The following is a 24,699-nucleotide window of genomic DNA, read 5'->3' as shown; positions in this document are numbered from 1 at the left end:
CAGCAAATTCTAGGAAACACTCAGAAGGTATACAATGTGATTCTCCATAGCAAAATTCTAAAAACCACATCTTCGATTTTTGTGACTTTCAAACAGGTTATTCTTTTGCTCATGCTTTATATCAACACTCACTGAATTCTGATAGCTGGCAAAACTACAGACATTAAGAAGTTGGTGTAAATGCATATATGCCACTGATGACAAGTCAGCTTTTCTTATTAAAAGCAACCCTTTAGATTTCTCAGTCACTGGCTTCCAAAGGGATCAAGGTGCCTTCAAATTGACTGTTGCATTTAAGTTTAAGGTGACTTATAGACTGTGCTGGAAAGCAGGCAAATTCTGCATTAGAAATGTAGAAATTAATGCACATATCCAAAAATGCTACAAGCTCTGAGAATGAGCTGATAATTAACTCTAGACACCTCCAAATCATACATATGAGTTAGCATTGTGTTCCAAACGTTGGCTGGATTAGAGAACACTATCTTCTGGGAATGGGTTATGGAATAGCAGGGGACCCTTACATTTAATTTTTATTCTCAATTAACTGTCACAGACCTACCAACTCGCATTGAAAATCCTTATTTTATAAGTAATAGAAAACTAATTTGAGAACAGAGTGTGAATTTTCCAATGGAAATTACAAGAAGTCATATCAGGCAATGCAAGGCAATGAGGAATGGTAACCATGGACTCAGGCCTTCCACAGAAATATATGGGAGGAAGCAACTGACACATTCACCATTCACACTTTATAGCTGTGGTTATTCTTGTACTCTCCGGGCCATTTCTAGTGTTGCAGTGACTGGAGATGGGACAGGTAAGCAATGACTACTCCTGGCCAATGCCAAGAGCAAGTGCCAGCTGGAGGGAAACAGCAGAGCCAGAGCTGGCAGCCATCTTGCTTTTTCTCCTCAGGGTAAATGAACGCTGCCCTTGGAAATCTGCAACTATTTCTTGGTGAGTGCTCAGGAAAATAAATGCTAACTCAGGTTTCTTGATCCCCTGCTTCTCTGATGCTCCACCCCCTGTCACTCTTTGGCATCACACCCAGAGGAGCTGGTTGGATGGCTCCATGGTGCCATATTATGCAATGTCACCCGATTTGGTACAAACAAGCCCTCGCTGCTTATGGCCAGCATGGCCTGGTACACTTCTGGGCAGAGTTCTCTGTCAACTGGCCTGATAATGCCATTAAAATAAGCTTTCCACATGTAGCCTGATAATCTACCCCATTAAATGTTTCAAGGGAAACTATGCTTCACTGTTCTGTCATACTGCTAGGTCTGAATCTCTTCCATGGCCTTATTTTTGGGGACACACAAAATTGCTCAGATGAAATTTACTTTAAGGATTTAGGCCCTTTCCCAAGAAATGTGAAAAGGCAAATTGTCATCCTGTCCTGAGTCTGAGAACATGCTTGGCATCCTGTTCCTTTACTGATGACACAGAAAACTCTTTTATTGGTTTTCAGGCTAATGAATTCAGTTCAGAAAACAAATGTAGAGGAGGCCACAGCAGGTGAAGGCTGTGGCTGGGATTGGGGAAGGGTTTCAGGGGTAGGAAGGTGGGGAAGATGGATAGGAGACATCCATGGTTTGGGAATTTACTGTCATGTAAAAAAAACAAACCCAGAAGTCACACACATTCTCCCATATGATCAAAAAGTCTTTGGAGGCAGAAATGACTAGCAGATACCAGTGCACTCATTGTACTGTCTTCAGACAGGACCAAGGTACAAAGGTATAGATGATAAACTTCAATCTATTATTTCTTAGAGTTCAAAGCCCCTTGAAGAGCATCTTGCTTGTAATGAACAGGATATGATTCTAAAAGGTCTTAAACCACTGACAACTCACCTGTTGAGAACCAGGTAGATAGAGGGCTATCTGGCAGGAAAAACATGAAAAAGAGAACATAAGACTTATGTGGTATGAAAAGATCCAACTTCCAGGAAAAACAAAACAAAACAAAACAAAAATAACCAATAAAAAAATCATGGGTCAACTGTCCAAGGCTCTGCCTTTTAAAATGAGGGTGTGATTGCTAAGCCAAGGTAGTCAGAAAGTGAAAGGAAACAGGGACTTTCTTTGGGACAGATGTTCAGGATATCCTAGAAAAGTTTGTTCCTTAATTTCAGGTAGCCTCCAACCACCACAGCTAAAATCTCCCAGTCCAGGAACTTCTTTCACATACATTAATTAACAGCAGGTAGAAGGATTTATTTATTCTCCATTTTAGGATGAGAATACGGTTGCTTACCACTGAGGATATACCTGGGAAAAGATGTCACATGATCTTTGAGCCATGCTGTAAATTTTTTGTTTTAAATTTCTATACTACAGAGTCACCTTAAATTTCTGTTCCAACCACCAAGTTCCATGGCTATCAAAGACCAGTAGAAGTAATATTCCTTCTCCTCCCTTCTCATCCTACTGGATTATCAATGGGGGAAAAACAAAGCTCTTTCTCGATTATTCACAACTTGCATAGGCAACATACCCTCCTACATACCCATATATACCGAAGGCAAAGCCCTTAAGGCAACTTGGTGGAAGTACTAGGAATTTGTCCATAGTACAAGGCAATTAAGCACTTGTTGCAAATTCTTTGAAAGCTTTACATGTATGTGAATTAGTAGGGACCTTAATAAAAATACAGATTCTGATTCAGAAGGTATGAAGTCAGGCTAGAGATTCTCCCAGGAGGCTTATGCTGCCAGTTCATGGACAACTCTTTGAGTAGCAAGGCGACAGCAAGTGAGCATTTATTTTGCTATCACTGGCACTTAGCACAGCACCTAAAGATAGGTATGTACATATTATTTAATCACTGATTCTCACAGCTTTTCATGCTAACTGGCTGGGTATGTGATCCTTTCTCTATCGACCTTCATGGAGTCCTTGCCTAGAACTACCACACTCAGTAAAAGAGGATAACTTTCCCTTATTAGGCCAATCTCCAGTACCTAAATAGCCTAATTGCCCCCCCCAAAAAAACCTATAAATAACAAAGTTTACATGACCTTTGCACTTCCTGTCTTGTCTATATAATTTCTCATTTAATATAAGACCTTGAACGAAGGTTCAAATATATCCTTGGCAGTTCAAACAGGGATTTTCTTTCCAAAATTTAGAGTGTGTTAGGCTTTTGAGAAGAACACATGCTAATAATTACTCCAAGCTGGTTAGAGATAATGGGCAACGGAAAAGTTATTATCTTCAATGTCATTGTATGTCTTTGATATGATAATCATTGCATTCAAGATATCAGAAATGATGGATGGCCTTTGATTTAGAGTGTACCCATGATGCAAATGACCTAACTCTTTCCCATTCCTGCTTGGAAGGTGAAGAGCTAGCAAGCAATGTTAAGCACACCTGGCGTCAGGGTCTCGAGATGCTGGGCAACAAAACCTTGTGACAGAACTCAGAGGGAACCACGTCCTTCTTTAAAGAAAACTAAGTCTACTTTACATTCTCCTTTCATGGATATACTTTCTCACATAGTCTTAACATGCAGCTATTACCATATAAGACTTATTTGGCTTATAAACTGTATAGTGTTAACAACCCAGGTCATTGCATCCTGTGACTTTCTGGATAACAACAGTTGAACTAAGTCCCACACTTCTAGTAGGCTCATTGAGCTCCTTCCATCAACACAAAGATTCCAGGATATGTTAGTAAGGAAAGAAAGACCAGAGGTATATATATATTCTGGCAATGTCCAGGGTGTACATTGCAGTGCATTTACTCATGATTAGTCTTTTTCATCCTCCTTAGTTTCATAGCACTTCTACATGAGAAGTGAGCATATTATGCTCTACTCTCAGAGTTCCATGTGATTGGAGTACTATATAACGATCCAAAACGCTTACCACCATCCATGGAGTGGGAGCACCTGCATTCATTCTGTCTAGAATTATGAATAATATGTTCCCTGAGCTTCTCTCTTATGAACAAGTCACCTTCTGATAAAAGTGCAACAAATACATGGTGAGAGATTTGCCCACAATCACACAGGATAACTTACTTCTAGTCCTGTGTCCTTGCCCCTAAACTGCATCTCACGGCAGCAAGAAATTACATTCCTTATTAGTCATGTTGCAACAACAAAATAGCCCCCAAACTATGAAAATCAAAAATACTATGCATTTTAGGATGGCAGAATAAAAAACCCCTTCAACTTTCTTTTCTCCTATAATATCAACCCAAAAGGATAAGACTGAGAATCAGAAACACAAAATTCAGTGAAACTAAGAGACACCTTTAGTCTCAAGACAGAAAGTACCAAGGCAATAGCAGCTAAAGGAGTGGTAAATTCCGTGGCAGAGTGGTAGAAGGAGAAACCTAATTGTCTGCAGAGGAAGGCAGAACTTGGACATGCATGAATTGGAGGCATTACGTGCTGGGGAAAAGGCAAGGTTGAGGTAATGAGCTAAAAAATAAGGAGGCTATTTAAAAGTTTATATCTGGAGCCTTTAGGTACTTGATGCATCATCCCACCTATCATATGATCAGGAAGAATAGTTTCCAGAGAAATTAAACCAGACATTCACTGGACTCCAGGACATCAGCACAGAAGAGGCTGTGGTTGAGGTCTTGGAATGGAATGGGATAATTAATTAAACTTGCACTCTTTCTTGGCTTCTCTCTCAGAATGCTAGAATGGAGAACAGTCCACTCTCCAGCTCCCACTCAAATTACTGGAGAAATCCCATCTGGGAAAAATGATAAATCTAAGAGCAAAGACAAGCAGATCCTGTCATTTGGGATCTACAACTACTTCCCCCATGATGAGACCCATCGTGGGCTTCCAACCGGCTTTATAGGACCTCGATTTTATATGTGAAATAGCAGCCAAGGACCACCAAATATTTAAGGAGCTCTTCTAACATTTAAGAGATCAAAACCAACATAAAAAAGGAACTTGGAAGAAACAGAAGCAAATCAGGAAGCAAAAGAAAATAAAAAAAAAAAAGGAAAACAAACTTTTGTAAATTAAAATGTAATTCTGAAACAGAAAAATCCTTATCACACTGGCTGGGAATCTACCATAAAATTAAATAGAACTCTGGGATCTGGCCTGTAACTCCTTTGCTGAAGAGAGCTGTGAAAACTATTCCTTTTTACTTTCTTTGTTTTGTATATATGTTAGATTATGCAATTAAAAAAAAGTCTAAAAAAAATTAAATAGAAGAGGTAGAAGTGGATTTTCCTGTCTGGTCCCAAATTCCAAGAGAAAGTTTTCATCTTTTCACCAGAGAAGACCTTTGCTATGTTTTTTGTTGTTGTTGCTGCTGACATTCTCTATGGGGCTGAGAGATGTTCCCTTATATCCCACTTAGTTATAAAATTTCATTATGAATCATTATCAGATTTAATCAAATGCTTTTCTATCATCCTTTGAGATATTCATATAGTTTTCCTCTCTTAATCTATTTACAGTCTATTAATTTATTAATGGATCTTGATTCTGAACAAAATTTGCCTATCTGTGATAAATTTTATTTGTTGTATTATTTTCATATATTGCTGGATTCAGTTTCCTAATATCTGGTTTAGGATCTTCACATCTAAATCTATGAGAGAAACCGGGCCTGTAATTTTTCTTTTACTTTCTATCCTTGTTCAGTAGTGTTATCAAGATTACATAATTGCTTTGAGTTTAACACCACTTTCTATTCTCGAAATTATTTTGTATAAGACTGTGAATAACCTGTTCCTTGAATGTTTGGTGTAATAAAACCGCGTGGGACTGGTACCTTCTTTGTGTGAAGATTGTAAACTACTGATTCAATTTCCTAAATGTTTATAGGACCATTCTGGTACGCTATTTCTTCTTGAATCTCTTTTAGTAATTTACATTTCTCTAGGTATTTATTTATTTCATTGTCAATAAATGTTTTCATTTATTATAGATAAATGTTTTTCATTTATTGACAAAAGTTTGTTCATGGCATTCTTTTAACTTTTGCATTTCTAGTGCATCTACTATGGTGACTTTTACTTTCCAAATATTTTTACTTGTGTCTGTAAACTCTATTTATGCTTGTTTTTTAATTTTACTGTCTCTAAAGAGCAAACTTTTAGTTTTGTGATCCACTGAACCAAATTTTTTAAAAATTATTAATTTATATTCTCATCTTTTTAAATGCACCAGAGATTAAACTATATGAAATTGCTAACATGTGACCATATTTGGCCTGCAAAAATGGCTTTTTCATGGTTCTATCCAAAATTTCCTTCTAATGTGTTTGGTTTATTCTGTTTTTATTATTCTAGCTATTCATTTTGCAAGCTTACTTTTGACCTCTTTCTTTTTGAGTATAAGCATTCATGACTATACATTTTTAGCTACACCCTGAGTCTTAATTATTTTTTGAATTCTATGTGTTTTCTAAAATTCATCATGATTTCTTCCTTGATCTATGACTTACTTACAGCTGTGACTAAATTTTAAAATGTAAGTTTTTGTTATTGGCAAACAAGTTATCTTTTTGCTATTGATCTATGATTTCTAACTTAATTTCATTTTGCCCAGAGTATGTGGTTTATATGAAAGATTCCTTGAAATTTGTTGAGATTTTCAGAATGTTCCCTACATTGTTTAATACATCATGGCTTTTAAAATTCAAATTTTACTATCAATAAAATTTCTAAAAAAAAGCATAATAGGTTAGGCTATTTCATCATTAATATAGAACCCAACCTAAATTAATATACTTTAAGAGCCTCACCATCACCTAAGTAATCCACTGTATACATGTTTATATTTATTTACAGCCAATCATGTTGTAAAAGAATTTAAGGAGACACCCATATATTTCCTACAATCAGTAGGCATACTTAACATTGTACGACAAACACAGGTTACCGTGGAAGCCAAATAAAAATAGGAGGCAGCTGATTGGAAACCTGGCGTTTAATACTCGGCAATACCTCGTCACTGGCTTCTGAGTGGCTCTGAAGTAAACACCAAGTGTGAACACCCTAAACTGTTCTATGAATCTTATCTTCCTCCCTCTCTGTGTACCTTCAGCCTCATAGGCTCATTCCTTCCTTTGGTGGCAACTGAATGACCATATCCTGTAGGGCTGGATTTCTCAGATACCTATTTATGACCTCTCCACACCCAGTGAGTACACATGTACATAACAGCTACAAGTAGTCATGTGGCCCAGTTTCCCCAGTGACTTACTAAAGCATTCTAAGGCACAGTACGCATTAGGGATTGTCCTGCTGCCTTTGTGAACCACATCTTCTCTAAGCCACCATCTCAATATGTCTCACTTTTACCATTAGCAAAATGATTACAGTACAGAGTAATCTATTTATAATGAGCCCTAGCTCAAGCAATGGCACTTTCAGTTGACCTCATTTTAAATAAATACGTCTTCATTAATTAACATACCTTTCCCAGTATTGCAAGTAATGAATTAGACAGGGAGGATGACAGCAACACCCAGAGTGGAAGATCCAAAATCTTCAGAATAGATATGAATGCAATCACCATTTGAAAGCAAAATTTATAAAAAGCTTGCTTTTGTACTTGTTTTAAACTATTAGTTGTACAAGGAGGGTAAAAATGATGTGATAATTAGGCCACGAATGAACCCCCTGGCACTTCCAGCTCTACACTCTCTTTAAAGACCCTCTTCTCACCTCCTAGGTTATTTTATACATGCAAAATGCCTAATGTGCCTAACAGGGTACCTGGCATAAAAGTTAATTAATGAAAATGAAAACACTAAAATTCAGGTTATTTAGTAACCAGGGCCTGGAGCCAGAACTCAATTAGACCACTTTGTGGTGAAGGAAGGGATCAAAATGCCCAAAAGTTTCCATCTGGTTGCTTCTGTGGGTCAGTCTAGAGCCTCAAAGTCCCAAGTCAAATTAGCCTTTTCACCCTCTTCTTTCCATTCCAGTAAGGAACTAAGGGCAATCCTTACCCTAGTTGGGGGAACTCCCAGGCTCTCCCACTCACATGTAAGGGGCTTGGCAGCTCAGGAATCCAGCTGGAAGCAAGCATGATTCACTAATTCTTCACAGCACAATCCCTTTTGTCATTCATTCCACTGGAGGGGCCCCTAACCCTCCAATCCCATTTGTATCCCACTGAGGAGATCTGATAATGGTCCTGGCAGAGTTCTGGATTTTCATAACTTTTGGTAGGGGCCTCAGTGACCCATAACATGGCTACACACATGATTTCTTCTTATACTGTCTTTGTAAATTGACCATGCCTAACCTTGCTGCCCTAATCAGATCAATCAGAATAATATTTCTTTAGCTTCTGCATGCTGGCAGATTCCTGGGCTGAGGCATGACTCAGAGCCAGGCTTGGACACCGAACATGGGTTTTTTAGTTTCCACTGGTCTCCACTTTCCTTTGCTTTTATCACAGTTGGTGAGCTTTGTAAGGCCTGTGTTTACAGCCATGCAAATTAGCCTCAGCTGGAGAGCAATCAGGTCAGGCCCACATGAAATCAAGCTCTGGGCCAAAAGGTATCTTATCAAAAATGAAAGTGTGGCTATAGTCGAGGGGTCAAGCCAGACCAGCCTAGGAAGCAAGTGGACAGCTCTGTCTGGTGCAACCTGAACTCTGCGTTTGGCCCCTGGACACCGGAATCTCTACAGAGGGATGGAGAGAAGGGTGTGCTGGGTCACATCAACTCAGTGGGGACAGTCTGACCAATGACTACTGCTGCCAAATGTATTTTTCTCAGGGGAGGATACCTGTAAGGAGGAAAATATTGGCTCTCCAAAGGAAAAGGCATTGTCATGGTAAGGCTGGTTTGCAGGATATGCCACCTGAAGCACTGACTAAGCAAGGTTCAAATTCACACACCTCCACACGTTCAATTTTACAATGCACATGCCAAGGTGTCCACATGCAGATTCAAGGTGATGGTTTACGTCTGGAAAGGATCCTAAAAACATTCATGCTAGCTTTTTACCTAACTGGAAAACAGGGTATGGTTAGACGTACAAGATGCATAAGTGAAGGGTGATTTGACTTTTCCATATAGTGTAGATATGTGCACTTTGTAAAGCATTTATGCGAGAGCACCCATGTAGCCTGGGTTTGGTGGAGTGGAAGGGAACTTTTGGCTATATGAGCACATGCATCAGATGCTACGCTGGCTTTAGTTATATCCCCACACACTTCTGGATTAGAACTAGAGGAGTCACTGCCACCAGCTGGTAATAAGAGCCCCTCCTCCTTCCGTGGTCACAGCTCCAGCCCACGTCTAGCAAAGGGCCTGCTGTTAAGGAAAATATAGGCAAGACTTCAAAACTTTCCCCAAGTAAGGGGAAAGGATAAAAACCTTTTTTTAAATACAATATTTAGAATGATTCTCATGCATATCTTATAATCTATATTTAAATATGTTTTCACTCTCTTTAGATGTGGAAAGTTTAATAAATGTGTGTATGTGTGTTAGAGGAGGGGAGGATTCTAGAATCAGACCCAAAGGGACTAGATCTAATATTGCATACATTTTTACACTGCAGTCATTCATTCTAAGCAATGGTACTATGTCTACTAAATGATTTCTATTTATACTTAGTCCCAAAACTTTCTGATATCTACTTGGCTCCCAATATGCTACATGGATAATTTGCTGTGAACTTTGGCCACATAAAGGGTTTAAATGAGACTGAAGAGGGTGCTGAGGGACAGTTTCTCTTTTCTAGGTTCCCTTTCTCAGTGCTCTAAGACACAAGTGAATTTACTCTGTGTCTTAGCATTCTAAGGCGCCCTCTTGTGGTTTGGGGTAGGTAATGAGTACCCTAATGGCATTGCAGCTGGTTTAAGGTACAAATCCAGATTAAGTTCCTGTTTAAACAGCCAAGAAGAGAAACATAATTGAAACTCCAAGAATAATACTCAGAATTCAACATTCTGAAAGAATCATTGATTTCCATACTTGACAATTTCTAACCGTCATTTTTCTTAAAAATAAGCAAATAAAGCGAAAGTACAACTTAACTTGCTTCGGCTGTCTTTTTTCCAAATAAAGTTTACAAGGTAGATTTTTTTGTAAACTGGGCCTGTTTACAAAATCAAAGTTCCTGTTTCTTTTTGATAAATTCAGTCAGTTAAAGGTCTTAAAGCCGAAGAAAGGTAAGCCCTTATCATTCCAGATGTCACTCAAGGAATCTGGGCACAGCACTAACGGCCCCAAGGTCATGTATTGGTGCAATCAACACATGGGCTAGCTGTCTCCCTCACTTCTATAGACGTTATCCCCTAACCCCACCTCTCATCTTCAAACACGTGAAAGTGGGAAAGCGTTGACAGACTTATCCTCATCCCTGGGGGAAAAAAATCAATGCAAAGCACATACCTTAACAAAACATCCCAGAAGAATTATCTTTGTACACAAAAGCTGAAATCATATAAACTTGGAAGGCAACAGGTTATGAAACCCCTATAAATTTTTGGCCAGGCTTCCAAACAATGTTTTCTTCCACTCTTTTCCCCTCCCCAATAAAGTGAGACATGAAGTCTGGGATTTGAGAACTGCAGCTATGATCCTGGCCAAAGTGGCCAAATTACAATCAATGATGAAGGCTTTTGGCTCCAGGAAGTTTCAGCAGACTTGTGTCTGCTGAACCATCACAAACCCCCTCCCTTTAAAGTGCTCAGGGAATAGCCATTATCTCATTAATTCTTAAGAAATATCTACTTAAAAGGCAGAGGGAGAGAAATTCTTTTCTATATTTTAAAGAGGAGGAAGCAAGCATAGAGATGATTTATAATTCAAAGTGAGATCGTGTTCTCTCAAGAGAGGGCAAATATTGGCAGGTCATGCTGATTTTCAGAAAATTGTTGGGCAAGTTTACAATGTAATTGGAAAGTTTATCAGAGTAGCTACTTTCTTGACAGGCACCAGGAAAAAGAATCTCAGACAACGAAGGCAGATTTCTGGCTCCTTGTCAAGATGCTGACCTACCTTTCCCAGGAATAAATAACTTAGTGACTGCATAAATATGGGCATCTTGACAGTAGAAACCTTGATTTTGTAGTGCAAGGAGATTATATAAACTTAAGTGAGATAAACTATTAGATATCCAATTATGTCATTAAGGGAAACTGCGGCATTCTTCCCCTATAAATAGTGAGAAACTGGAATGGTCTAGAGATCGCCATTTGTGAAGAGTTTCATGAGTGGACAAACATGTCTTAAGAACCCTGGCAACCTTAGGAATCAATGATGTGCACGAAATTATTCCCAAAGCTTTCAAATGAGCTCATGAACTAGGAGATCACTACAAAGTTACAAAAATAAAAGTTATTTTCATGACCATATATATACATATACATATTTTTTTTATCTTAATAACACCCCTGTAAGAAATTGTAATTCCTGATCTTACAGAAAAGAAACTGGCATGGGGAGGTTAAATGACTTGCTCTGATGGTTATACAAGACGAAAAACTGGACACAGTACCAAGTTTTGGTGGTACCACCGAGAGGGGACATCCTGAATTCTAATTCTCAATTTGGTAACTGTGACGTTTGTTGTATCAGAGCAGTCTGGCATCACTTACATATGAAAATGGCACCTGCCTAAATGTGCAATATAACATTATCATCACTAGTATTTAATTTATTATAGCTAATATTTAAAATAGAGTTGATAGAGTCAAAAAGGAAAATAATAGTTCCAAAAATGACTCTCGGTTGGAGTTATACCTGAAGCATCTTTTTATTTAAAGATTTGCCTGCCTTTTAGAAGACACTGAAGAAAGCATTGAATAATTCTTCAATGTGGAAAATATTTTGGATTCACACAAGTGTAACAGTATTTTACTGACAACTTTAATAATGGCTATTCTCATTCATAAACTTCTAATCAATCAGCCTAATAAAATGTGCTACCATCTGTAGGGAAATTATTGTTTTCATAAAGGAGAGATGCACATGTGTGCTGAGCCTCTTGTACAAACCTTTCAAATGTCAGCTATTATCAATGTCTTCCCCGTTAAAAGTTTGTGAACCCTGTGAGTCACCTGATCTTTCCAGATCTCAGTGTGCAAAATGAGGCAAGTGATCAGATGGTTGGTAAAGTCCCTCCTAATTCTTCGATTACATGATATTTTAGAACAGGATCACTGCCCTGTTCGATATATAGAATTGCTCTAAACCAGTGTCAGTGATCAGCACTTTAGATACTATTCTAGGAGCTCAAATCAGTGTTTGACTTCAGACGAACTCTGAGGCCACCAGTGACAACTATGAGATATTTCTGAGATAGGAGTGTGGGGTGTACAGAGGGATGAAGATCAGCTCCATATAGGAGACATTCGCCTATGTTGTCTCCATGCTGGCTGAGTCCCTATATCCATGATTCAGAAGGCTGGATTTTTAAAATCTCCAGCATACATAGTTTTTTCTCCACTTCAACCATTATGAAAAAGCCTTACTTGGCCAGTCTTTTCCTGGACAACTAGTTTGGGGACCATTCTGTGATTAAGCTGAAGGAATCAGCCTCTAACGCTAAAACTCCTCAGTTGCTCACAACCTCTAAAATTCACTCTCATTTTCATTTCAGGAGAAAAGAAAACAAATATCTGACTCTTGGAGTTGACCAAGGGATCCATCTTGATGTTGGAAATCTGGCCACAGGTTTGTAGGGAAGATTCAGAGGAGACAGGTTTTGAGTTATCTGGCTCATCATTTTCTTTAAAACTTAATACCTCGAGGCCACAAAGCTCACTGGAATCTCCAAGCAACCTCATGGCTATGAAGCTCAGCAGATCAGTATTTTTGTTTCCACTAGTAGAGAAAGAAAATGAGGTCTGCACGTGTGCATAATTCTATGGGAAGATGCTACTACAGACCTCACTACTCAGAAAGATTAAGGTGCACTAAAGGAGGGTATTTCTTCCCCCCCAGACACAGACGCAAAATAAACACATCAAGTACTAACGACTGTGATCAAAATTCTTTCTCGAATAGGTAATTATAAGATAAGAAATAAGAATAAATGTTCAAATGCCTTGATGTTTTAAAAACAAATTCTTTGATGTTTTAAAACAAAACTCATTCTCCCAAATGGAAATAATTAGTTTTATGATTAAACAACATGTTACCCAGTGCCCAGAGAAAAACAAAAGGAATAATAGCAATCTAAGGAGAAATAGAGAACAAAGCAAGTCAAATACGATACTGCATAAGAAAGTACTCAATGTAATTTCTGATTAGTTGGAGATACCTTCCTGGAAGAGGCAAAGTGAGGTTGTCTTTGGAATACAGACATTCTCTCTTTGCCTTCTATAGAGGAACGATGGTCTTCTTTTCTATATTTGGCATTTAAGGAGCCAGCCTATATGCTATAAGGCACACTTCTCTTCATCCCATATGAATCTAACTAGGAGGAATACATTTTACAGTATACCAGTTGACTTCTTGATTGGGAATTATTGCTTTCTTACAAAAATTCAAATCGTTCCACAAAACGTGATCTTCAAAGACTTGCTCTAATATTATTATGAGGGGTTCATGAAAACCTGATTCCAATGTACCTAGAAGGTAAAAAACTTTGTCAAGGTTTTCATAATTCCCAATCATAATTCAAGTCAGTGGAAAGAGGTGATTTAACAGAAAATTATGTTCAGATTTTTGCATTTTTCCCCAACTTTCAGGTACAGCTGCTTTCATAACCATAACATTACTTGAGATATGAACCTTGCTGTTTAACTTAAGAGAATAATTTCATTAGATTGGACACATTTTTCAAAATACTTCCTCAAAACCTTCTAGGTTTAAATTATTTAACATGCTGATGGGTTATACAGATTTAGATACTGTTAATCCTGTTTAATTAAAGGAGAAAAATGTGGCCAAAAAATGAAGACAACAAGCCCACGTCCACTTAACAAGTGAATAGCAGAACCAAGTCCAGTATTTTATTCCACACCACCATCTATGCCATTACCAAAACACTAGCATAGAGAGACAGCAGCAGTGGCAGCAAAAAGAGCAAAAAACAACAACACAGCAGCTGTCATTTCTTGAGGACTTACGGTGTACCAGACACTATACCAAGCATGATATATATACTACTTCAGTTAACAATCATTTAGAAAAACATGAGTAGACATGAGCTCATGTTACGGTTAGTTGACTGAAGCATACAGAGAGCAAGGAAGTTGACTTGGAAGTGATCGAGGTGGCAGAGTCATGACTCATCCTCAGTATGATTCCAAAGGCACGTCTGACAAAGCTACTTTCAGGAGAACCTTGAATCCCTTCTCTGACAGATAACCGGCAGCTCTCGGATTTCAAGTCATCATGTGTCTTTGTTCAAAAGTCACTTTCTGCAGAGGCCTACCCTGAACACTCAATTTCAGACTATATCCTCATGCCCACCTCACCAAGGCCGGTCCTCCCCAACATTCTCCACTACATGGATGACTTTTGTTCTTAATGCTCATTGTCAATGAAAGCTCCACAGGGCAGCGATACTTACTGGTGGTGGTTGTTCTTTTGTTGTGTGTGTGTTCTTTTTAATGAGCATACCTCAAATGCTTTGATAGTGCAGTCCAACAGAACTTTATGTGATGGTGATTTTTTTTATCTGTGCTATCCAATATGGTAGCCACTAGCCACAAAAATAAAACTTTGAAATCTAGCTAGTGCAACTGATTGACTGAAGTTTAAATTTAATGTAATTTCAATTAAAAATCGTACTTAAGCTTAAAATTGTCACATGCAGCTAGTGGTTATCACATGGAATAGCGTGCACTGTTAGAACAACGCCTGTGACAAACAGCCCCCCGATAAATAATTGTTAAACCAATGAACAGGTAAATAAACAAAGAAGATCTATTTTTCATATATCCTGTGGACTACTTTTACTAAATATAAATTTGCAAAAATTTTCAACAGAACTAATACTTAGAAAAAAGGCCAGATTACAATTAAATTAGAATCTGAAAATGGTTAAAATGATACTTGTTACATGTTACTACAATAACTTTTTTTTAATCAAGAAAATAGTTTGAAAATACAATGCTGTGACCACAAGAGCAAGCACTGAGTGGCTCCTTTTGCACATAATGAATTCCCATGTATGACAAAAATACATAATTATAACTATTACTATAATCACTGCATACCTTTTTAACCTTGTTTTTTTTCTCATAGGTCTCCGACAGGGGTTTTTTTTTCTGCTGAGTTGAGTCTTTGGAGAATAAATATTCAAACTCACTAGTATCCTGAATATCGGGTTCTTCTAGGGAGTCCCATAAGGTTGGTGCAGCATTTTGGCTTAAAAGAGAAAATGACAAATTAAATCTAAGAACCAGAAGAGAAGAGAATACAACATAAAGAATTTTCTCTGTAACTCACGTTCTTTTCAAATTAATTATTAAAAACACATAAAAGCCTAATAAAGCTTGGAGAAAAGTTTCATTTCATATCACAATTTTTTGTTAATTCAAAATATACTGCACAGCATGAAAGCGCACACGTTTCCCTAATATATGATTCAGTCAAAGACACAGACCCAGAGAAACCTGTGGGACAAGACCTCCCGGGATTTACAGTATTGAGGCCGTACAAGCTGCTCCTCCCTCAGTGCTGCAGTATTTCCATGCTTGCCAAAGATGAGAATCATATGAACAGCAAAAGGATAACCAATTTTGAGATGCAGATGGGATAGTCTTAATTAGACTGAAGATGAAGTGCTAAGGTGAAGATCTGACCCACTCTGGATTTGTTTCTCCTAGTTCTAAATACAGTTTTCAGGATTATGTCAGGTAAACTTAGCACAGGACCCTAAATATATGACCAGGTTATGCCCATTTAAAAATACTTGATTTATAATTATCTACCCTCCAAAACCAACACAACAAAAGGAACCAAAAGACTCCTCCACAGCACCAGCCCCACAGGGACTGCGACTAAAGAAGACATGGGGAGACTGTGTTTTGTTTTGTCTTCCAGAAACAGAGTTACCCTAGTTTTGAAATGGAGAAAGGGGAGATGTAGAAAATTAGGTACAAAAAAACTGACTCTCAGGGCAGGCTCAAATGTGGTGCTTCCCGGGCTCCCTTTTATTGGAAAGCATCTTCTTCCAAATACCTGTTTTTTTTTTATCTCTTAATTTACCTTTTAAAAAAAAAACATTTTTAGTGGCCAAAGAAAAAAAGAATGTCTCATGTATATATTGTTTTTCAAACATGTATAAGATAATATCTATAACATCTAAATGTATTCAGCTTTGGTTTCACATGCATTTTTTCAGTCAATGAAAACTAAAATGACAACTTCTTATATGGGGCAGCTCACAAAGTTGTTTTTTTTTTTTATATAAAACAGTGATTTTCACAATCAAAACAGCTGGCAACACTGGCTTTCAGATCTGTGTGTTCACATTTGCTATAGATCTTTCTTGCCCATGAAACATAACATTTTGGTTCTGGCCACATTCATTCTCCCCTCCACTTTAAAAAAAAAAATCATTTTTCTAATACAATATTTGAAACATTTAAGTGTATCTGTAGGTTATAAAATATAACACACTGAACATTTGTGAAGCCATCACCCAACCCAAGGGCTAGAATGTTTTCAATGAAGAACATCTATATGCTTCTTCCTCAGCCAGATCACAATCCCACTCATTCAACTTCATTTTTAAACACATTACATTATAAGTGTTAAGTGCTTTTCTCAGCTGCACTAAGGAAGATTGGGAAAGAGAGTCAGGTAGTTTTGGAGCATGCAGCATTTCAGGGCTGCTCATCTGGGCCTCACAAAGGCCCTTGGCCAATAAGGAGAGGGTGCTGCAATAAGTAAGGCAGGCTCTGTAATACGTAAGACAGGCTGCTGCAATACGTAAGGCAGGCTGCTGCAATACGTAAGGCAGGCTGCTGCAATACGCAAGGCAGGCTGCTGCAATATGTAAGGCAGGCTGCTGCAATATGTAAGGCAGCTGCTCAGACCCACCCTGGGCTCCTGCACCTCAACCGCCTGGCCCCAGCTCCATGGGCTCTGAACTCAGGCCAGTATGACTAGTGTTACAATTCACTCATATTCTAGAGTAAATTGGTCTTGGGAGTCAGGCTGAGCACTTCATCACCATTTACAACATTTATTTTTCTGTGGGGGAGGTATTTCCAATGCTTTGGAATATCACCTCTCGGGGGGCTGGGGGCAGTTGGCATTTGGTGGGACCCACTTGCAGTGAACCATTTGTCATTCTGGTCAATTGTTTCTGATCACTGAACATACTATTCCAGCTCAAAAGAAAAGAAGAGGAGGAAAATACTTATTAGAAAGTCAAAATGGTAGTTCAACGATACCTTTTTCCTCGACAATGTATTTTTTTCCTATTGTAAAAACCAGATAACAGACACCAAAGGTAGCAAAATGGCAAAAGAAAAATAGTAATTCATGCTTGTTTTGAGAAGCTGTCTAGGTGGTTGAGAGGCAGTGTATATAGAATATAAAGAATGGAAAGAACTCATATTTTATTCCAGGTCCCCAGAAGATCAGACGTCACCATATGTACCTTATACAAACTGCTTACCCCTTTGGTTGCATGAAATATTGAACGCCATTTCACTTCCTTCACAAGAACATATTCAAAATACCTTTACTTTTGTCCATAAGTAATACTACACAGAATTTTTATACCATTTCAGCTTAAAAGATATGGCTTGAAGCTAAAAGATAAAGTGCTTGAAGGTAAAAAAAAATAATAATAAAATAAAACGTAAGGGCCCCATAATACATCAGAAGCCAGCTGTGTAGTGATAGCGGGAAGCAGCCATGTTGACGTCCTCACACATCACAGAAGCCAATTCCTTATCCTAGGTCCCAGATTCAAGCTCAAAGCTGACATGTTCAACAAGCAGGTTCCAATCTGATGCCCCAGGTTGGGAAAGTTTAAGAACTTTCATCTACTTTTCAGTTTGCTAAAACCGAAGTCCTAAATACACAGTGAAACTCAGAGCTTGAGTACTCAATCGTTTTCCTTCTCCAAATGGCAAACTACCGGAAGAAGGAAAAAATGCAGACAGCGATTATCTCCAGCTTGCCTCTATCCAACACGGTGTGAGAAGGGACCACTACCTCCCAGTGGTACTGTTACAGCGCTGCTAGGGAATGTGGGCTTCCTTGCTCATAAAGTCTTGCAGGAATGAAGCGGAGGCAGACTAGCTAGACGCAGGTGTAGGAGTTGGCTACGCCAGGGCTCACAGGTGGGATGCATCACCATGGAATTATTGCACACTAATTTGAGAACTCTAATAAGGGAAAATTGACTCAAAATAAATATTCTGGGAAATTCTTTCTTAGGAAATGTCATCTGAGTTTTGAATAGGCAAAGGGAAATACTAATACTTTAGCTAATGGTAGAAGCTATTTCAGGATCATCTCATGTTTATCTAACAGCTCATTTGGGAAAGTGAAAAGTATCAGGATTTTTCCCACATAAACTCTTGGCCCTTCTTTGTTGGTGAGAGGAAAGGGGATGATATGAAGCACATAATTAACTAAGTCGACCATGTGCTTAGTTTTAAAGTATTCCCCACTCCTATAATAATTTCCGGCGGCTTTGTAAGTATGAATTGCATGTTATTTTGTTCAATAATGGCTCCCCTTCCCCAAGCAAAATGCTATATGAAATGAAAAATTCATCACCACACCTTGGTTTAGGGAATAAGCTCAAAAATTTAAGTTAGAAAATGTGTACTGTATTTGCTGTTCATTGCAAACGAACCTCAAAACTAGAGAGTGGTCAAGGAGCAATTGAATATCTCTCTTTATTGTTTTACGGACAAGTTCAGAAATGAGGCAGAAGAAATTAGATTGAATTCTGTTTGGGTGGAAGTTTTCAAGCAACCACATTTTACTGCCTTCCGGACCAAGCTTGACAATCACTATGAATGGAAGATGCTTGTTAGCTGGCCACACACTGGCAGTTTCTCTGAAGAGGAGAGATACAGGACACAGAGACAAAGGATACAGACTTGAGGACATTTAGCAGTTAAAGGAACTAGAGTTCAAGCAGAAAGAGTTTATATTTTAATATTCCCTCTGACCTGAAGAGTAATGATTCAGCTGTGTCTAGTTCTTTTAATAAAAAATGAAAACTGCACATATCTGTTAAATATCCAGATCATAGGGTTGATGATGCTGTCAACATACAAGACAATGATTCATAAAAGACATTCTAAAAAGACTGAGTGAACCTGTAGTACAGATTCTGGGTTGATTTCTCTATGATTCACACTTCAGGGATGTTGGAGAAGACCCTAGCTTAGACTTGGACTTTTCTCTAGTCTGTAACATGGAACATTTACCTTACAGAATTCTGAGACTGAGCACATGGTTTTTCCCATTGTCAATCCACAGGAAATACAAAGAAGATTTGATGGAGACAGACATTCTCCTGTAAACATCCCCTCTTTGTTTATCCAAGTATTTACTACACCATATTTGAGAATGAGAGCTATGCTATACACATATTGAACTGGTGAAGAACAAAATGTTGCTTGGGAAAAATCCTGGGAATTCACAAGCTGAGAAAGGGCCAAAAGAGTTAGCTTACCTTTTATCACTTATTTGTATTCTAGTCCAGTACAAGGGCTTCATAGGACAACTGGGCTCAATGGCTGGCTTTCGAGGACACTGATTGGAAGAAAAGCCACCTCCAAAGAAGGGTCCTGGTGGAGGGGGAGGCACGAGTCCTGGGGGTGTTGGAGCAGGAGGTGGCCCACCGCTGTTGGGCAGGGCAGAGAAGTTGGGAAGTGGTGGTGGAGGAGGCGGCGGGGGCGGTCCAGCACTTGGAGGCAGAGGAGGAGGAGGAGGAGGAGGAGGAGGTGGTGGTGGTGGTGGAGGCCCAGCACTCGCAGATGGTGTCAGAGGCACTGGTGACAAAGGTCCAAGTCCAGAAGGGAGGGGAGGAGGCGGAGGGATAGAAGTTGGAAGGGGAGGTGCAGGAGGGGGAAAAGTGGGAGGTGATGCCTTCTGTTGGTTAGATGAGATGCTTTCCACAGACTGAGGTGATGCATGAATGTCTTTGCTGTCATTTAAGGGAGAAAGCTGGCTTAAAGAGGAAATATTCAGCTTTTTGGGTACCATTTGGTTACTTCTGATTGTTTTGCTTTCACCTTCACCTGGTTTAAGGAAGGTCTCTCTGTCTGTCTGGATGCATACATTTCGGTAAGTCTTTGGAGGGCGGTCATCATCGGTGGAGATGCATGCATCTCTCATCTCTTCACATCCTCCTCGCCAGCGGTGTTCTAACTCATGTTTGAGATTTTCAACGGTCTCTTCTAATTGCGCTATTATTTCTGCATGCTCACCCCGGATATGGAAGGCTTTAAGTTCAAAGTGGGCCTGTAGGAAACCAATGGGAAAGAAAACTAAGAGTCTATTTAAAAAAACAAACAAACATCAGAACTAAAAAAAAATGCAATACCAGTCCTGTGCCCACCTCAATGCAGAAATACACAGAGACATTCTTTTGAGGATTCAAACGGGTGTGAATTTCACTTTATGAATTTTCCAGGGATTTAAACAATGAAGTAAAAGTGTAATTTCATCCAATCTGAGCTCATGAGGAATAATTACCACGGATTAAGGTTTAAAATAAAACTGTCACCTAAGAACTTTTACCCAGATTTAATATCAAATGCAGAACAAAACTTTTAATAAAGGTTTGGCCATGTTTGAATATATATACACACACACACATATATATATAATATAGTATAAAAAATATGGCTTTAGTTTGGAAAAAGAAAACTATAAGAAAAAAATTAGGTTTGGAGATTCTTCTGGCCTAATGCTGCTGTTTCCATAGCCATCCTTGAAATGTTGCCTTTATGGAGTTTTCAGGCCAATACAGCAGAAACAAAGCTGCAGAGGAGAAACGACGATACACATGCATTTTACAAAAAGTTTCTGTAACAAAGCTCCCCATAAGCAGAAGTTGTGCCTTTTCATAATCTTTCATAACATAGTAATAAGCAAAGTAAACGCATAGAAAATATGGGGACCTTAAAATCTGCTATTTCTCTCTTCTACACATCTCTCATTTTAAACTGTATTTTATAAGACAAACTAGTCTTTTTGACACTTATTTCCTGTTTATTTTAATGGCTTGATTCTACGGTTTTACGTTTATTAGCACGAGCTAATAACATCCACAGTAGTTAACTATCTAATTCCCAGAAGTCAAAGCTATTTAGTCTATCACAGTTAGCTGGGAATCACATTTAAAATTTTATGAGAATTTCAAAAGTTAACTTAATTTCAAAAGATTCCCACAGTTAGCTGGGAATCACATTTGAAATTTTATGAGAATTTCAAAAGTTCAACTTATGTTTCTGTGAATTCAATTTCTGCCTTCTATATCAGATTATTAACTCTCCATGAAAACAATAGTATAGGACTGCACTGCTCTAGCCCACCAGCTAACATAGCAAGCACGTAGCACTGAATAGACGGCCGGATAAAAACTACTGCACTAGTTACATTCACATCGGCATTGTCCTAAGAGCCTTTCTATGGCCAACCAAGACTTGCTTCTGGTACACTTAAAGCTCACAAGTACCTAGAACACAAGTATAAACAAGTACAGACTCCTTCTGCAATGAAAAAGTAAAGAAACGTTTTCGATAGCTTAGTCAGGCAAGGTAAAGACATAGGAAACTTCTTCTCATAGGAAACCTCCATTCATGTAAATTTTATTTTTTATTAGAGAAGTTGCAGGTTTGCAGAAGAATTATGCAGAAAATACAGGAGTTCCCAGATACCTACCCCCACCCCCATTATTAACAACTTGCATTATTAGTGCAGTACATTTGTTTCAATTGATAAAAGAATGCTATTATGATTATGTCATCAACTATAGTCCATGGTTTACAGCAGCATTCATTGTGCTGTACAATCCTACGTTTTGTTTTGTTTTTAATTCTTATTCTAGTAAATATACATATAACCTAAAATCTAGGTTCGCCTTTCCCTCAATATTTATTCTCACAAATCACCTGTGGTCATGAGAACTTGGAGACAAGGCTTTCCTGAGTCTGAGCTTATCAGATGGGGACTTAGCAGCTCTAAGTCAACCCTGAAAAGAGCTGGAGAGTTCAGGGAATTGTCTGTTTCTTCTGTCGTACACAGAGTTAAGTGCCTGGGTTCTGGATTCACATACCCAGTTCACAACCTGCCTTAGTCACTTGCAAGATTCATGACTTTGGACAGGAAACTTGTTCTCTCCAAGCCTGAGCTTTTTCAAACGTAAACTGAGGATAATCGTGAACCTCCTCTGCGTTTTTTTTACAGGGTCAATGAGATCCCTCATGTAATACAGTAGCTATTATGCCTGGAACATAGTAAGTTCTGAATAAACCTTATTGTTACTGTTATTAATGATATTAGCAACAAATTTCTAATTATAAGTTTTCAAGTAAGACCACTTATGTTAAGTGATAGGTGTAAGAAGACTAGGAAAAGGTTAAGCAATCAAAATAATCCATGTACTATAAACCCAAGAGTTTACCCAGCCTTTCATAATTCTATACCAATTGAAAGTAATTTCAAACTTAATTATGTAGTCAAAGTAATTTTTATTTTAGCGACCTCTCCCTCTTTAGCTTCCCCTATCCCCAACCCCCTTCCATCCTTTACCCCATCAACCTACCCCTGATTTCCACCCTAAATTACTGGCAGAGAATTTAAATTCTTTTTTTTTTTGTACGCTGTATGGCAGGATAGCATTTTATTATTTTTCCATGTGAGTATCCCTTTATTGCAGAACTATGTGTTGAATTTTTGTTTGTTTTACTTGTTTGTTTTTTTGGGAAGTGCATGGATCTGAAAAAAAAAATTTTAATTCATTTTAATAATCAGTTCAGTTCTTCCACAAGAAACAAACCGCTATTGTTCCTAACTAAAACTTACAAGAATGTTAATATTCAAATAATTTTAACAGGCTCATAATTTTTCCCAATCCTCTTTGACCACTAAATGATATGAAAAATTCGCAAAGACATAGTACACAGAGAAACTTTTCTCTTTCTCAGACACCTGACCTGTATCTACAATAAAGGTCTTGGTCTCCACCTAGCCTCATTTCCACCTCTCGCCACCGATTTGCTTAGGCTGTTGAAGCTGAAGCGTATACTCATGCATCCTTTTGGTGGCTCTGATTTAGTGTATTTAAGTGTAGTGGGGAGAGCACAAATGGGAAGGTTATTTATCTCTCTGTACCTCAGTTTTCACCTAAGTCGGATGGGAATATGGAATCCCCTTCTCAGGGCTGTCATAAGAAGCAGAGACATTAACATAAATAAAACAACACGGAAGAAATGTTCTATAACTTTGTTACCATTATTATTGCCTCTTTGCAGCCTGACAGATCACAGAGGTCAGTGACCACATCGATTTACTTTGAACTCTGCAGGCTTTCCAGGACCATGCTCTAGGCACACTGCTGTATCCATTTAAAGCGAAACAAAGATATCAAAAGCCTCCTTTAACCCCTTACCGCTATTACCCTTCCTCTTTTCCTTCACAGCAGAGCTTTTAGATAAAGCTTTACCTAGTTTCTCAACAACTTTCCAATCACGTGTAATTGGCTTCCACCTTCATTGTCCTATTGAAACTCCAGGAGTTGATGGTTACATTTGACAAGCACTTTTCAGTGATTGCCTTCTCAGACGCATAAAGGTGACTATTGCCCAGGCCTTGAAATTTTCTCTGCCTCCATGAGGTTCTGAAATACTTCTCCCATTTTCCTCCTATCTCTTGGCTCTTTCCAGTCAATCTGTAGACTGCTTTCCCCCCACTTATCTCCAACGTTCCCAGGCATCTTCCTCTCCATTTTTTCCCTTCTCAAACTACACAATCTCTTTGAGTGACCCCATATAGATTGCTATATGACTATATGACTATTTGCTATATGCTAGTGACTTCCAAATTGGTTCCTTTAGACTAAAACTCCAACCCTCTTCTGAACTGATCCACCTGCATGTTTAATAGCCACCTGAGACTCAACACATTTGAAACTGAACTCATCATTGCTGGCAAACCTCAATTTGCTCCATTTCTGAAATTTCTCCTTGAAGTTTTAACAGCATCATCCCCTTTCCACAAATCTGGATGTCACATACTGGATTCCTCACATGCTCTCTCCTTGTCAACATATTACTTGTCAATGAGTTCAAAAAACCTCTCTGATCCATCCATTACTTCCCATCCCCACTGTCTAAACCTTCTGCCGAGGAAAAGGACTTCTCCAGGACCTCAGCAAGAACCACTTAACTTCTCTGACCCCAACTTAGCCTCACTGGTTCCACAGAAACTTTTTAGAAGTACTGTAGATTTTTATTCCTTAAAAACACATTGAAACCTCTTTTGATCTGTTTTCTCCCTACTTTCTGAATCCTTTTGACTCTTACTTTTTCACCCAATATAACCTGGATTCCATTCTTACATAACTTCTGGCATCCCCGGAATCATGTTCTTACATGCATTTGGGCCTTTGCAAATGTTGCTCTCTCTCAATACCCTTCTTTGCTACAAAGACTCAAGGAAAGAGGACAGATTAGCAAGCATAGACTCCATTAATGGCTTCCTCACAAACTGGATTCACTATTAGGGACAACTACCAAGTAAGAAGGAAAATAACGAATTTCTGTCCACTCCACACCAATATGCTGAGA

The 24,699-nt window shown here is 38.5% G+C and overlaps 1 protein-coding gene across 11 annotated transcripts in view; it reads right to left on the bottom strand.

The window, feature by feature from the left end:
- FMN1 (formin 1) overlaps positions 1-24,699 on the bottom strand; it is a 439,238-nt gene that overhangs the window by 183,275 nt on the left and 231,264 nt on the right. For 8 of the 11 annotated variants that reach the window (XM_077127364.1, XM_077127363.1, XM_077127362.1 and 5 more), the window contains 2 exons: positions 19,578-20,368; positions 15,139-15,289 (listed from right to left, as the gene is read on the bottom strand). In XM_077127364.1, the coding sequence (XP_076983479.1) occupies positions 15,139-15,289; positions 19,578-20,368 (942 nt within the window). Of the gene's footprint in view, positions 1-15,138; positions 15,290-19,577; positions 20,369-24,699 lie in introns of those variants that run through there. The other 3 variants (XM_077127370.1, XM_077127372.1, XR_013162317.1) reach the window with 3 other exon arrangements.

The sequence above is a fragment of the Tamandua tetradactyla genome, chromosome 14 (genome assembly GCF_023851605.1).
Source record: "Tamandua tetradactyla isolate mTamTet1 chromosome 14, mTamTet1.pri, whole genome shotgun sequence".
Classification (NCBI taxonomy): Eukaryota; Metazoa; Chordata; class Mammalia; order Pilosa; family Myrmecophagidae; genus Tamandua; species Tamandua tetradactyla.
Note: the sequence above shows the minus strand (reverse complement) of the source record. Positions and strands in the feature narration are given on the sequence as shown.